The following is a 15,776-nucleotide window of genomic DNA, read 5'->3' as shown; positions in this document are numbered from 1 at the left end:
GTATATATATATATATATATATAGCATAGCATAGTAACTAACACATAGTAGGCACTAATATGAGATTACTGATTCATGAAAATCAAATGGAGCTATTGTAGGATTTCTATGACTAGAATTCTAATATCATGGAAAAAAATAAGCTCAATGACAGGAGACAAGTTTTTGTTTGTATTACTGCTTTGTCAACTTGGGCAAATCATCTAAACTCTCCGCTTTAATTTCTATAAATATGAAAAATATAATTTGACCAACATACCTGGACAATTATGAGGTAAAAATATGAAATCAATTAATAATTTTAAAAATACTATCAAGATGAAATACATTATTTTAGGGGCGGCTAGGTGGCATAGTGGATAAAGCACCAGCCCTGGAGTCAGGAGTAGCTGGGTTCAAATCGGTCTCAGACACTTAATAATTACCTAGCTGTGTGGCCTTGGGCAAGCCACTTAACCCCATTTGCCTTGCAAAACCAAAAAAACAAAAAAAAAGATATAATGCATTATTTTGCTTTTATTAGTTAGATTATTATTGTAATAATTCAGGTGCTAATAACCAAAAATTGTTGGAATGGAAACCTCTAGGCAAAAAAAAATTTTTCTAACCAATTTAAGGTCACTGAACTTAATAATCATTTTAGTTCAATATCTTTATTTTACAGATGAAGAAACTAAAGCACAGTGAGATTAAGTGACTTCCCAAGGTCATATAGATAACAAGAAACTGCACAGACACAACTAAAATTCAGGTTTTCTGACTCCTGATAATAGTTTGCTTTTTTTTTTTTAAACCACTATACATACCATATTGCTTTGGTCATTCCTATAAACTTATCTGGAATTATACATTTATTGACTGATAACCATTTACTTTGCTTCACTGGACATTTCTGATTTGTCAAATAAACCTGATAATAAAGATATTTTGTTTTTAAAATATTTTTGGTTTAAAATAAAAACACCAGACAATCTAAAAATAATGGATTTGAAAATTTCTGGTGAGCTTTTTTATATTGAGGAAACCTCAGCAAAATGTGAAAACATTTTCATTTTAGTTTTAAAGGTTTATAAACTATATTCTACTATTTTCTGAATTTTCATTATTTTAATAAATTAGGGATGGCTTTTTAGGTTAATTCAGACTTAGAAAGGCAAGTGCATTCATAGCTCTGACCAGTAACAGCGCAGGTCCCTGTGTTTACCTCATCTCCTTTCAGAACTTCAGTCCCATCAAACTCTCGAGTCTGAGTTGCCTTCATTGACACTTCCCTTTCCAAATTGGACATTTTCTCCTTGGCTTCCTGAAGTTCTTCAGCTTTGGCTTCTTTTTTACGAGAAATTATTGATGCCTGTGTGTTCAAAGTATATTAATATCATCAGTCCAACAAAATAGTGCATTGTTACTTAAAAATAAAATGATCAGATAATGAAATTATCAATTATCCATGTGAAAATAAGTCACTGTGAATAATCAGATAAATTAACAATATTGAGGTTATTCTCAATTCTCTCAACTGTTGTTAGTTCCTTAAATCAGAGTATACAAAGAAATTAAATACTAACCTAAATAACATACACTAATTAAGAAGGTAAGTACATTGAAATATGTTACCAAATAGTCATTTTATTTAGTTAAGTTCTAATAGTTCAAATACAGGCTTCAAAACCAGAGGTTCCATTGATTGTATTTAGATAAGGCTTCTACTAGATTGATTTCTGTTTATAACCACAACTACCAACTTATACTTTGGTAGGAAACTATTGTGAGACTTCCCCAAATGAGCCACAGATCCTAGGTCAAAATATATGGCAAACTATCTATAGAGAATGGTGCACATAGTTCTTTGAAAATATTCTATAGTAGCTGGGATTCTTGTACAAGCTTTTCAAAAATTGCCACAAGTGCCCCAGAGGGCTTTATTTGATAATTTAGACATGGCAAACAAAACAAAAAATTTAGGGTTATAAAATGTTCTCTACCCAGAGGAGGCACCTATGCTCTCTCTAGTTAGCTATGATGAATCACACTTGCCAAAGGCATTTGATCAAAATCCAAACTATCACACAATCTAATACATCAAGGATCCATGATTTTGTCTATGTCTTTTCTCCATTGATACAGACCACAATTTCATGTACAACTTAGTATCCAGGCTTTTGAGTTAGTACAGCTGACAGATGCATCATTTTTCGACTAAATCAATGATAAGCCTTTACAAATCAGCCAAAGGGTCCTTCAGAAGACAGTCATCCAAGATTTGCCATGCTTTGTGCTCTACCAACATGACCTTCAGGAAACAATGCTACAGTGAGGCATCAGAGTAGGGTTTCAGTGGAAGACACTCTAATAGTTGTTATTAAAATAATGAGTTTTGAATACTGTACCCTTATTTATTTATGTATACAAATATAAAAAACCCTTAACTGAAAAAGTTATGAAGTTTTTTAATTCATTAATTTTGAAAAAATTTAAGGCCCAAAGGAATCTTCATGAAAAACACAACAGAACTTCATATTCACAGAGAAGTAGAAAAACAATTCCACAGAAGGCAGACTCTAAGGAAACTAGTCATTATCAGGAAACATATTCAGTTTCATACTTGAACACACACCTTTTGTAGTTTTTCTACAAATTCTTATCTGTAGATTAGTACTGAAAAAGAACATTTATTCTTTACTTCCTTCTCACTTGTAACTTGAGGATAGCACATTCCAGAGTTTTTTAAAGGCACCTCTGGGATAGGATTATAACTCTAAATGCACTAGGCAGAACAGTAGGAAGCCTTACCTGTTGTCTATATAATGAAAGTTTGCCTTCAATTGGCTCATTTCTCATCATTTTCTTTTCAATGAGCTGATTGATCTGAGTATTCACTTCATTTATCTGAAACAAGTCCAAGATTAAAAAAAAATTAAGGATTTCCCATTCTTCCCTGGGCTGGGAATCCATTTGACTACACAAACCAAATATGATCAGACCAAACCATTTGTAACTCTCTCTTAGCAATATCCATGTATACAAGAAACAATATTGTTAATAATTTAATAGGGGGAACTGCTCCCTAAAGTTAAAAAAGTGATGTTTATATAAACAACATGCCTTTTCATGTACCTCAGGATATTGACAAAAGAATAGTCTAATTAAAACATAATTTTAATTACTAACGTATTATATTGTGCTAACGTGAATCACGTTGAATTTGCAATTCAGTGCATTTCTATAATTCCAGTTCATAAAAAGATGGTTTTAAAAGATCCACAGTGAAAAAAATAGTCTGTGTGTGTGTGTGTGTGTGTGTGTGTGTATATGTGTGTATGTTTTGTACAAACACATGTATACACTTTTTGAAAATCTAAAATTGTCCAAACCTTAAAAACTAAAGCTGTTTAAGAGTACAGACATTATACGTTTTAATAATTAAAAAGTAGCTATATGATAATGACATGGTTCTCATCAATCTAACCTATGCATGAATAAAGGTCCTTCAAGTCTGTTTAATGTATTTCATCAATTGAGATCAGTTAAAAGGATGATGGGACAGAAATATACAGTATCTTCAGTGGCTCCTAAATAATGTCGTGTTTTTTAATATGATTGCTTCTTTCTTTTTAAAAGTCTTTATAAGACCAGTCATGAAGTACTGGAATAGCAAATCATAACATTAAAATTATCTTTCAACATAATGGATCATTTAAAAATGTGTATGATTTAATGCTTATTACTTAAGGACTCCAAATCCTAATATGATCAGGTTTTCAAAAAAATTACAGTTTTAAATTTTAATAAAGTAATATCTGGCAGAAAAGAGTAATCAAATACATTAGTGTTGAAGGGAAGTTAGTGAGGATGTTGCTATTTGAAACAAAAATGTATGTGAAAGATGACTAAATATACAAATTATTTTTGCACTCTGTATGACTGTACTAAAGTATAAAACAATACCTATGCATAAATTAATTTGTATAAAAATAAATTACTTTTTCATTTTCACAATCGTTTTCATAACAGAAGAGCACAAACTGCTCCACATTTCACAACTACTTATAAAGGAATATGTCATTCTTGCTAAAATCTACAAATTCCAATTGCAAAAGTTAAGACTGGGATACTTTATAAAACAAACTTCTAAAATAAATGGAGGTTGAATATGACTTTGGAAGGGATGTGTTGGGATAAGAAATAAAAGTAAATGATTTGTTCTGCAATACCTTGGCTTCAAGTTCAAGGAGATCAGAATGTCCCATAGCTGGTTCTGAAACTACTTTCTGTAAGAAATGCATTTCTTTTTTCTTATTATCCAATTCTTTAGGAAATTTTTCAGATACCATGTATGAATTAAATTTTATTTCCTCTTCAAGTCTCTTCATTAAACCTTAAAAATATTAAATTAATGGGTAATTCAGGTGAAAATGCAGAGAGCACAAGGATGATGCAGGCCTTCCATCTCAGATAGGAAGCCCTGGAGGAGAGCCTTGATTATTAAATCATTCAGTACTATGTACAACAAAAGTACAAAGCAAAGTTAATTACAAAAATGTTTCTAATGTTGATTATGATGATGATGATGATGATTACAACTTAACAAGAAAGTTTTCTGGAAGGAATCATAAACTTAAAATAACATGCACTCTCTTTTGGTTCTCTCTTTTGGGGCTCTACTGTTTAAAAAAAGTTCTAAGTCAGAAAAGGAAAAAACTATCTCTCACTTTCACAAATAAACAAATGGAAATCTTGGATGATGGCCTGGTCAAAGAATACTTCTATTCCTTTTTTCCATGTTTATTCAAGATTTAGTCATTTTTTAAGAGTTACAAAGTCTGCTCACAAAGACAAGTCATATCATCTTAGTTTACATTCTATGTGATGCAAAAAAGATACAAGTGAGGCTTTCTATTCATTCCTTCATACATTCACTGTGTACATTTACTAAAGTCCTATGAAGTATGCTAGGTACTAGGGATAAAACAGAAATCTAAAATGGTTCCTACCCTCAGGAACTTTCATTCCATTGGTGGAAAACAATATGGACATGGAGAAGAAAATACAAATAATTCTTATAGCCAGGGATAGGGGAAAGGGAGGTGCTGGGCAAGAGATGAGGTGTGAGCTGAGTCTAGAGGGAAGTCAGAGGGTATTCTAGGTCTGGGCAAAGGCATGAATTGGAACAAGAAATTGCATGAAGGCCAGGCCTATCACAGAAGCTCGGAAAGGTAGTTTGGATCTAGACATAAAGGGCTTCTTCATAGAAAAGTTTATAGTTTTCTTTTACTTTTTTTTTTTTTAGGATTTTGCAAGGCAAATAGGGTTAAGTGGCTTGCCCAAGGCCACACAGCTAGATAATATTAAGTATCTGAGGCCACATTTGAACCCAGGTACTCCTGACTCCAGGGCCGGTGCTCTATCCACTGCACCACCTAGCTGCCCCCGAGTTTATATTTTTCAAGGGGGAACTAGGAGCTATTGGAGCTTCTTCTTCACAGAGAGTGAAATGGGAGGCTTGTGCCAAACTTTTAAATCATCATTATTTCAAAAATGGTAGTAACAGCCTCTGATGTAATTTCTCAATTTCAATTAAGTAATATGACATTGCAAAATAGAAAAGTTAAAACCTGGAACTAATAACATTCATAATTCATTCTAGGCTTTTAATGATTGTGTATATTTTATCTTCTGAAATCTTAGGGAATTGGGCTGCTACATAAATTCTATAAAGTGAGACTAAATGAGATAATATAAGTAAAGTGCTTTGTAAATCATAAAATTCTGTGCAAATGTCAGATATTAGAACAGATTTATTATTGTAGTTACAAATTTTTAGTTTGGTACAATGTATATATATATATGTATATATATACATATATATACACATATATACATATATACAGAAACAGACTTTTTAAAAAACTCAGACCAAAGAGTTAAGATGGAAGCTTTTTTCTTTTTTTCCCTATATTAGCCATGCTGTACAAGCAAATTAAAAAAAAAACATAAAGAGTGAAAAAGTATGCTTCAAACTGTACTCATAGTTTACCAGTTCTCTTTTGGAGTTGGATAGCATGTTTCATCACAAGTCCTTTGGAATAGCCTTGGATTATTGTTTTGATCAGAGTAGCTAAGTCTTTCACAGCTGATCATTGATACAATATTGTGTACAATGTTCTCCTGGTCCTGCTCACTTCACTTTGTGTCAGTTTATGTAATAGATTCTCTTACGATTTTTTGGAAATTATCCTGCTCATCATTTATTACCGAATAACAGTGTTCCATCACAATTATTTAGTACAACTTGTTCAGCCATTCCCCAATTCATGGGCTTCCCCTCAGGTTCTGATCCTTTGCTACCACAAAAGACAGTTGCTATAAACATTGATGTACATATGGATCCTTTTCCTTTTTCTTTGATCTCTTTGTGATACAGATCTAGTAATGTATCACTGGATCAAAGAGTTGCAATTTTGCAGTCCTCTGGGCATAACTGATAGAAGCTTATTTCAAATCTCCATTACACACTTACAAATTCTGATTTCACTTTTATAAAAATACTGACTTTCCAGTTTTAGGTAATCTACATACATAAATTACATAATAAAATTGGCTCAACGCCTTGAAATTATTTTTAGTTGTGTTTTCTGAACTATGTAAAGATATTAACAGCAAACCTTATGTTTTCCATTAAGGTTTTCAGATTTTTTTTTTTGCTTTGGGATTAGAACTAAGAGAATTGAAGATAAAAAAAATCAATAACTAAGCAGCATTCCTATCAAATCTTTTTGATCTAGGGTTATTTCATTACTAAATTTTCCTTCTTTTAAAAGTTAACAGACATAGACTATACATGAAGAAGGTAATGAGGAAGGAGAAATAATCATAATTATTTGGAAAGCTTTGAAATTATGAAGAATAAATTTGCAAAGGAGAAATTTGAGAGGACTTGAGAAATGAAGAAAAAGGAAGACAACCAAGAAAAGTCTTTATCAGTAAGACTTGTGGAGGGAAAGGAATTGAAGGATTCAGGAAAAGGCAGCTCTTAAGACTGAGTAAAAAATAGATCAGTGGGGGAAAAAGGAGAGAGATTAAAAATGAGAAGAGAAAGTTAGATGTAGTTAATAGGTGACCCGAAGTGAGCAGAGTGAAAACTGAATTAAAGACCCTCCACACAAGCAGCCTGCCATGGTAGGTTACCAAGGAAACTAATGGCAAGAACAAAGCAGACAAGGTCTGGTACTGGATAAAATGGCATTTCTCCTCTTCCAGAGGGAGGAAGACCAAACATGAAAATTGGCATGGAATGGAATGGAATTTTCTTCCCTTACCCCAAAGGCAAGAAACATAATGAAATGCTTTTCTCCTCTTCCCAGGCAGAAGAGCTGGTGTAATGGAATAGCATTCCTCCTTTTCCCGAGGGAAGTAGGCATGAGGGAACAGAATTTTCTCCCCTTACTTTTGAAGACAAGAGACTAGTGTGTAATGAAATGGCAAATTTCTATTTACCTAATAAAATAAAAAAGGACTCAACAATAAAGAGTTGCTGCCCTCAAGAAGCTTACATTCAAATGAGGCAGGCAATAGGTATAAACAAAAGAGAAAGGGTAAATATAGTCACCTTAGGAGGTTAGGCACTAGTACCTGGAAAACCTAGGAAAAGTCTACTACAGAAGGTAACATTTGACTTGCATCTTGAAGGAATGCCTTTACCATGCGATCAACCTGTCTTTGTCATAGAATTCCCTGTTTTCTGAATTTTCTCACTTGTACTTGCTCTTTGTTAATTCCCACTTCTTCACCTCTTTCTGAGAGGTCCGCCTTTTTAATTCTTTAAAAATTACCATACAGTCACACTGGTAGAATGTTGTTATAAAAAAAAAATGGGCCTTGGCTTTCATGGGAAGCTTGCGGTACTATTAGGATGACTTTCCAATTTCTCAAAGGTAACCCAGCTTTCTTTCCTCCAGTGCAACTCTGGGCTCACCAACTCACTGACCGGATCTGTACTGTCAATGTTCCAGACACACAAACTGATGGATAGCACGGATAAGTTGTCCACTCAAATTCAGTTAAAAATCTGGACAAAACTCATTCTTTATCCTCTTGGTCTTTCCTGTATGGTTCATCAGGCCAAAACTCCTTTGAATAATTACAAATTTCTGCCAGGAGATTTTACAATGTTCTGGGGCTTGATGACATCTGGAGTCAGGAAGGAGCATCTGGAGGATCTCACCATCCACATGGAATCTTTCTTCCAAACTTGAAGCCATGTGCTGGATCAATTTCATCACAGCAAACACCTTCAGTGAGCACAGATCGCTATTTTTAGCTTGATATGTTTATGATCAGAGGGCTATTTCTACTTCCACATCTTTCAAAGAATCTTGAATAATTTTGTTGTATTGGAGATTTGTTGAAAAACAGTTTACAGGGCAGCATTTTATTCTATTAAGTTATACTTTTCATTATCAATGGATAATAATCTTAGTGGGATCTTCTCAGTTAACTGGAAAAAAAAATCTTGTTCCCTTATCAAAGAGGTCCTCCATTCATGTTTTATACTCATAAAGATTTTTGTATGAGAGTGCAAAACGGAGTCATTACTGATAGTAGTGCTTTTTTCAATATTAGGGTCAGCTTTTTTCCCCCCATACTTTTGCTATATTCCTTTTTTTCAGTTATAACATATGTTGATCTTTCAATTCCCTCACAATTGTGTTATTTTCATGTGGATCTCTTCCAAATACAGTTGGTTAAATAGGACTGCTTTTCTTGACTTTGCTCTCTTTAGTATCATTTCTATTTAGCATACACTTTGTATGTTAATTTTAAGAGTCCAACCACCATTCCTGGAGAAAAGATTTTAATAATGATTTTTTGTTTTGCTTTGTTTTTAGGTTTTTGCAAGGCAAATGGGGTTAAGTGGCTTGCCCAAGGCCACACAGATAGGTAATTATTAAGTGGCTGAGGTCAGATTTGAACTCAGGTACTCCTAACTGCAGGGCTGGTGCTCTATCCACTGTGCCACCTAGCTGCCCCTTAATAATGATTTTTACAAATCTTTTCCCATTATTCTTTTGCTTGTTTTCCTCCTTCCATACTGTTGGGATGACTTTGCTTGACAAGCTTTACCTTTCACTGTTTCTCTCTGCTTTGGAGCAACACTGTTCATGAATTGTAAATCATCCTTCTTTGCTTGATTTTACAAACAAGTTTGTTTTAATATGTGTTTACATTCCAAATGTTTGTTGACTAATAATGTTTGTTGTCTCTGGCAGTCATCTCTCTGACAAGTAATTCACTAAGGCATTTTCCTAGGCTCCTTTAGTCTTCCTGTTGTGGCAAATGGTTTCTACTGGATAAACTTTTGCATAAAATTATATAACTATCAATGTCATTTCTGTTGTCCATTTCTCATTTATAATTTTCAATTAGTTGTTGAAATATTTGAGAACTGTTTCAATTTTATGCCATAATTTCTCATTATTTTTCTTACTTTTTAATAATTCTATTTTATTATTAATTAATCCTATTTAATTATTAATAATTTAATAATATTTAAGTAGATAATATGATTTGACAAGAGGTTGATTCAGAAATAATCACCATATCAATAACTAAGCTTTTCCTATCTCTAACTAGTATTCTATATCATAGGTTCATGATATTACTTGGAGCTCACAATAGGGTAAGGTTTGTATCTTAGGTAGGTCCTGCACCTGCCAACTCTTTTTTCAAAACGTTCATGATATTGTGTGATGTCATGTCCCAGTCTCTGGCCATTGTCATTTCTTTGTCTGACCCAAGCTTTCATTTCCAAATATTTCTTACTATCCTCATCTTTTCCTGTCTTTGCAAGTCATCAAGTATGAGAATTTAGGATGATTTAATTTGGAAGGGCTTCTCAATTGCTTTGTAGAATTTTTCTACCTTTTCTTCCACCTCAGTTATCAATGTTGGTGCATAAGCTTATTTTCATGGTGATTTCTTTGCAAAATGCATCATTAGTACTGTAGTACTTGATGACTTAGAATAGCCAATGAAATGCTTTTTGTTGACTTTGGTCATATAATAAAAAACTCTGGCCAACTCTTCTCTGTGTATCTCTAGGGTTTTTTGTTTTGGGGTTTTTTTTGCAAGACAAATGGGGTTAAGTGGCTTGCCCAAGGCCACACAGCTAGGTAATTATTAAGTGTTTGAGACCGGATTTGAACCCAGGTACTCCTGACTCCAGGGCTGGTGCTTTATCTACTGCGCCACCTAGCCGCCCCTTCTCTATGTACCTCCAAGAAGTTTTTGTAAGCTATCCTTTCCTTTAGTTGCAACTTCTTCATTTGGGTTTTTTTTTAATAACAAGAATATTATGATTAATATGAATTGGTTCCTCCAGCACTAGGTTTCTTTCTTGATCACTGGACTCAAGGATCTCACATTTTCAGTCAATATTAAAGTCTATGTTTGGTCTAAAACTGTAGTTCTTGATATCCTCTACCCCTTTCAAGAACTACAGAAGTGGAAGAAGCTGTTTTGCTTCCTTCTTTCTTGGCTGATGTGGCTGCCCTGCCTCACCAAAAACATCCTTAAGTGTCCTCAAAATTGACTGAACCCTGTCGGAGATGAGCTTCTCTATACATGACTAGCTATATTAATTAGACCAAAATTTTATGTCAATGGAAAAAATTAATACCTGTATTTGTCCAATATACTAAAGACTAAAATATTAAGTACTTCTTTCTTTCTTGTGGCCTGTACATTTTATATTTCTACAGTAAGGGAAACTCAAAGCAAAATAAAGAAAATGCTTCAGAAAGGGGATCTGAAAGGCATATGTCTTAAGTTCCCAAATTATACTTCTATAGGCTATCTGCAAATATATTCTGCCATAATTTAGAAGTTGGTGATCTTTATTTTAGCTAACACTATTTCACCACAAGAACATATATATCAAGAAATAATTAAATGAAGAATCACAGATATTGTAGAATCACTGGATAAGATAGTGCAAATATACTGCACTGAATGATCAACCAACTCTTTTTCTCCACTATCTCAATTCTTTGAGTCCCATTTTTATTTCTAAAAAATCATTAGTAATGAATGGTTTTGACATTTTTTTTAAACAATGATCAGGCATGTGAAAGCAAATTATATATTGATTCAATAAGGAAAAGGATCCTAACAATAGGATTTGTTTTGAAGATCTTTCTCTGATACTCGTAGCCTAGAGGTAAAATAATATCTATCAGATCTAAATAGAATATACCAAACAGACCTATAAAATGCTATCATTTAAGCATTTAGGGAAAAAAGTTATAAATAGTGATGAGAGGGAATAAGGAGACACTAGCAACTCAATATAAAGTGGTTTTCAGATATTGTCTTCCAGATGAGGCAGCTCTTTAATGCAGTGGATAAAGCACCAGACCTAGAGTTAGGAAGACCCCAGTTCAAATATGACCTCTGATACTTACTAGATGTGTGACCCTGGGCAAGTCCCAAGTCCCATTTCCCTCAGTTTCCTCATCTGTAAAATAGGGATGCTAATAATAGCAACCCAGCTCTCCCAGGGGTTACTATGAGGATCAAATGAGATAATTACAAGTACTTAACTGTAAATGCTATATGTTAGTTGTCATCATCATCATCATCATCATGCTGTCTACACTAAAAGTGCTTATGAACTGACAATGGCTTAAGTTCAGACAGGGTCTGTGTGCACGGACTGTCAGCACCTCTGACTCTCCCAAATAGCTTCATTAATGTGTGAATTTGAACATTATCTTTTGGTCATTTAAGTATACCCATCACATCTGAGGAGGATGTTTTGGATCCCCAAGTCCAAGAAGCTATGAGCTTTCAGATATCCTTCCACACTAAGTCTCAGATGCCAAGAGATGACAGCTAACTATGATGGACAGAAAGTTTCTCCATGCAGAAGTCAGAAGCAGACTGGAGCAAGGACCAGGGGTTTCATTAATACTATGGGTCCAACTAACTGAGCTACAGATAATATTCAGTTTTAATGGCGCCATATCATGTGTTCTTTTATTTTAATCAATTTGTGAACTCTGCCATTGTCTTTCATCCACTCACTTGTCCTGACTTATGCCATAGATAAGGTCTCTCTATTCATTCTGACTTATGTGTTAATATGCCATAGTTAAGGTCTCTATTCTTCATTCTACCTTCCAGATTCAAAACCTAGCAAACAGCATTAAGGAAACCCAGGACAAAGTTCCGCACTAAGAATCTCTTCATTAATGTCCAATAGCTAAAGGTTGGGAAGCTAAAGGTAAATTAGGACAAATATTCCTCAACCTCATTAATGAGTGCCAACTAATCTTTTCCTTTTTCCTAACTGAGAGATCCCAATAAGATAAGACTCCTTTCATCCAGTGACCTTCACTTACTTTCTGGTTTTGCATCAGCTGCTGCATGTCGCATACTTTTCAGCTGGTTCTGAACTCTTTGCAGTCTCTGCACCGCATGAAATAGCTTCAAAACACAGACAAATTACTTTGATATTCCACTGAAATGTTCCATTTATAAACTTAAGCAATGAAAATTATAAACCCCACATGACCACTAAATAAGGAAGGAGCAGAGAAATGAATTTATTAAAGTCAAATGCAATGGGCTCTTGCTATCCCTTTTCAGAGTAAAAAAGCTTTTATAGTCTTTTTTACCTTTTATTTTCTGAGCTTTGTTTTCAATGGATTTCATTTTGTTTTCTATAGTCTGATGGGATTTTTATAGGTTCAAAATAGGGCAACAGTGTCATGTTAGCCACAAAAGCTAGGACAATTTAAACCTGTGTGTCAAGAGAAGTATTGGATCCAGAGTAAGAAATAGTCCTATTGTCAATTAAACACTTGATAATAAAAGAAGCTTATATGTTCACTTTTGGTCAATTAATATTTTTTCAAATTAAAGAATATGAATATTCATTAAATTAACAGCTTAGGAGGAGAAATATCTAGGCAAATATTAAATTACTATTCAGAACTTGGACCATGAAATTGCTCAACTGAATTGTTTGTAATGTTGGGCCAAATCTAAAACCACATATATGAACTGTCAAATTAGCAGAAAGCAAACTGGTTTGAAATCATATAGGTTTTACTTGTCATAACTCAGATGTCAAGATAGGACTCAATAAGTTTAAAACCACTATTTTACAGTTGAATGTAAACATTTAAATTGACTTTTTAAATATCAAGATCTCTTTATTATCTTTTTGTGAATTTTGATAGTATTCACTGAGTTTAGTCTCTACTTCTATGAAAGCTCTCATAGCCTCAAAATCCAAGGAAAATCTAAAGGATTCAGAGACCTTATCTGATAGTGAGAATCTCAGACTAAGTCAAGTAAAGTATCTCTGAGGATGATGCCCAGAGGCAAGCAGGTGAAAAAGACTGCTGGTGTTTGGGCCATTGGAATCTATTGGAATGTGGTGACACCTGAGGTGTAAAGCAGGACACAAGGACCACATGAATCAACATAATAAGAGCAATGTCTCTCATTCTAAAATGCTCTTTTTAGTAAATTATTTTTATTTCATAATACCAGAAGCCAAAATGTTGACGCAGACCTGAGGAAACGTTTACAATAAATTCTGAAATTTTAACTTTTTTGTTTCATGTGGATTATTATCATGAACAACTATTTGCTATTGTCATTATAAGGACTTTCTTGTGAATACCTGGTTTTTTTGTTCCTGTTTCTGTTGCGCTAAAAATTCTTCTCTTTCTTTTTCAACTCGAAGCTGTCGTGCTATTTTAAGCATCCGTTGATGATTCTGCACTGTCTCCACCTAGACAAAAAAGCAATTCATAGTCTGTAGCACTGTTAGGTTTGAGAACAAAAGTGACTCAGAAATCCATTGAGCATTTCCTTTTCATAAATATTAGTGCTTCCATATGACAGCAAGGTTCTGGCCTCAGGGGCTTTTCAAAGCTCTGGCCTTCAGCCTGTGGAGATTTCCTCTCTGTCCATTAGTTTACTTGATTCCAACCTCATGAACACTCAGCTCATCTTAATCCTTGTTTGCATTCCTGAATCTTTTCAAGTCATTGAACTGTGACACTTAAACCTTACATTGCTAGTTTTTTCCTTACCCTTTTCTTCAAACGTTCTACTCTCTTAATGAGCTGATCTTTCTCTTCTTCCATTGCACTGATGTCCTAAAAAGTAATTAAGGAGACACTTAAAAATGAAAATGGGCTGTGTGAAAGTCTTACATGTGTAAAACACTACTGCCATATTCTTAATTCATAGCTACGACACTAAGGAAAACAACCTGTTTTAGAAGGTGCTCATTTCTATTTTCTCCCTGGGGCTGTTTATGTAGAAAAGTTTAGTTTGGCAGCATGATATTCAATCAAGAAAAGCAACCAAAACAGGTTAGAATGAAACAAGGTAAGGTTACCAACAACATATTTTCTGTGTTGACTCCAAAGAGAAGAATGAGATTTTTACCAAAAACCTTTCATAACAGAGGTACATGTGTCTTAATCACTCATAAATTGCTGCAATTATATTTATTTTGCACGGATTAAATACCAAACCAACATAGAAGCACAATGACCTATAATCTGCCAATTTCTCATGAAAATTATTTCAAGACAATGGTTTTCTCAAGACAGAGAATTTTATCCATCCACGTCTTGAAAATAATGTCCATAATAAGTAATCCTCCCTCCCTTCTAATCAACCCTAAAGCCTCTCTCAAAAAAAAGTACTAGTAGTTTACTTACAGCAAACATTTAAAAAAATTTTCCACAGTGGTTATCCATGTAGTGTACAAATCCATAAATAAAATGTCATCTTGACCATAACTTTATGAATGTCTTCTTCAATGGAGACCAATTGCATCAAATAAACTTGTCAATTGTTATAGCTAACTAACTTAGGTCTAAAATTTTTACTGAGTGAGATAGAAAAGTTCCCTCAATTAGAAGGGAAAAGTAATCATAAGCAATCTAAATACCTCTAAGCTAGTAGTATTTTCCCCTTGTATTTACCCTTCGTATTTCTGCAGTAGAAAATCCAGATGTTTTGAGTTGTTCACATTCTTTATGTAAGGTTTTGAAACCTTCCATCAGTTCTTCATACTGAAAACATGAGTAAAAGATATTCATAAATGTAGTGCTGTATCTTAATTTGATTATCTAATGAATGTTAATATATTGTTAATAAATCACTTTCTAAGTATAGCTTTCTGAAAACATAGCTGCTAACTATAAGGTCCTTAAAAATGGAGTTTTAAATCAGGGAATAAGACAAAAAGTACAGGGTTATTTCTCAGCAGAAGATTATAGGAAATTAAGCTTTTTTCCCCACATAACATTCTAAACAATTCACATATTAAATATCTAGGACTTCTTACTAAAGATAATCAACATATTTTCTTAATTATGGCTATTACTAAATAATTTGTTGAATGCATAAGTCATTTAAGTCCCTTAAACCAAAAGGGAACTTGGGAATCTAGCCTACATTATGTAAAACATATCAGACTGAAGAAAATACACATATAATAACTCATATTGTACTTGAAGAAATACAAGTTAAAAAAACCTTGTGAATATTCAATTCATTAAGCCATACCAATCCAAGAATTAAAAATAAGTTGTTGGGGGCAACTAGGTGGCACAGTGGATAGAGCACTGGCCCTGAAAGCAGGGGGACCTGAGTTCAAATCCAGCCTTAGACACTTGCTACTTACTGTGTGACCTTGGGTAAGTCACTTAACCCCATTGCCTCACAAAACAAAGTAACTTGTTAAC

The 15,776-nt window shown here is 33.7% G+C and overlaps 1 protein-coding gene across 5 annotated transcripts in view; it reads right to left on the bottom strand.

Moving 5' to 3' along the window:
- IFT81 (intraflagellar transport 81) overlaps positions 1 to 15,776 on the bottom strand; it is an 87,894-nt gene that overhangs the window by 61,105 nt on the left and 11,013 nt on the right. For all 5 annotated transcript variants that reach the window (XR_012472267.1, XM_074205630.1, XM_074205628.1 and 2 more), the window contains exons 6-12: positions 15,012 to 15,101; positions 14,106 to 14,171; positions 13,691 to 13,801; positions 12,399 to 12,483; positions 4,212 to 4,375; positions 2,791 to 2,886; positions 1,205 to 1,351 (exon numbers count right to left, since the gene is read on the bottom strand). Coding sequence is in view for 4 of the 5 variants with exons in the window: in XM_074205630.1 (XP_074061731.1) it covers positions 1,205 to 1,351; positions 2,791 to 2,886; positions 4,212 to 4,375; positions 12,399 to 12,483; positions 13,691 to 13,801; positions 14,106 to 14,171; positions 15,012 to 15,101 (759 nt within the window). In the remaining variant the exon portion in view is untranslated. The remainder of the gene's footprint in view (positions 1 to 1,204; positions 1,352 to 2,790; positions 2,887 to 4,211; positions 4,376 to 12,398; positions 12,484 to 13,690; positions 13,802 to 14,105; positions 14,172 to 15,011; positions 15,102 to 15,776) is intronic.

This window comes from Macrotis lagotis, chromosome X (assembly GCF_037893015.1).
Source record: "Macrotis lagotis isolate mMagLag1 chromosome X, bilby.v1.9.chrom.fasta, whole genome shotgun sequence".
NCBI classification, from domain to species: domain Eukaryota; kingdom Metazoa; phylum Chordata; class Mammalia; order Peramelemorphia; family Peramelidae; genus Macrotis; species Macrotis lagotis.
Note: the sequence above shows the minus strand (reverse complement) of the source record. Positions and strands in the feature narration are given on the sequence as shown.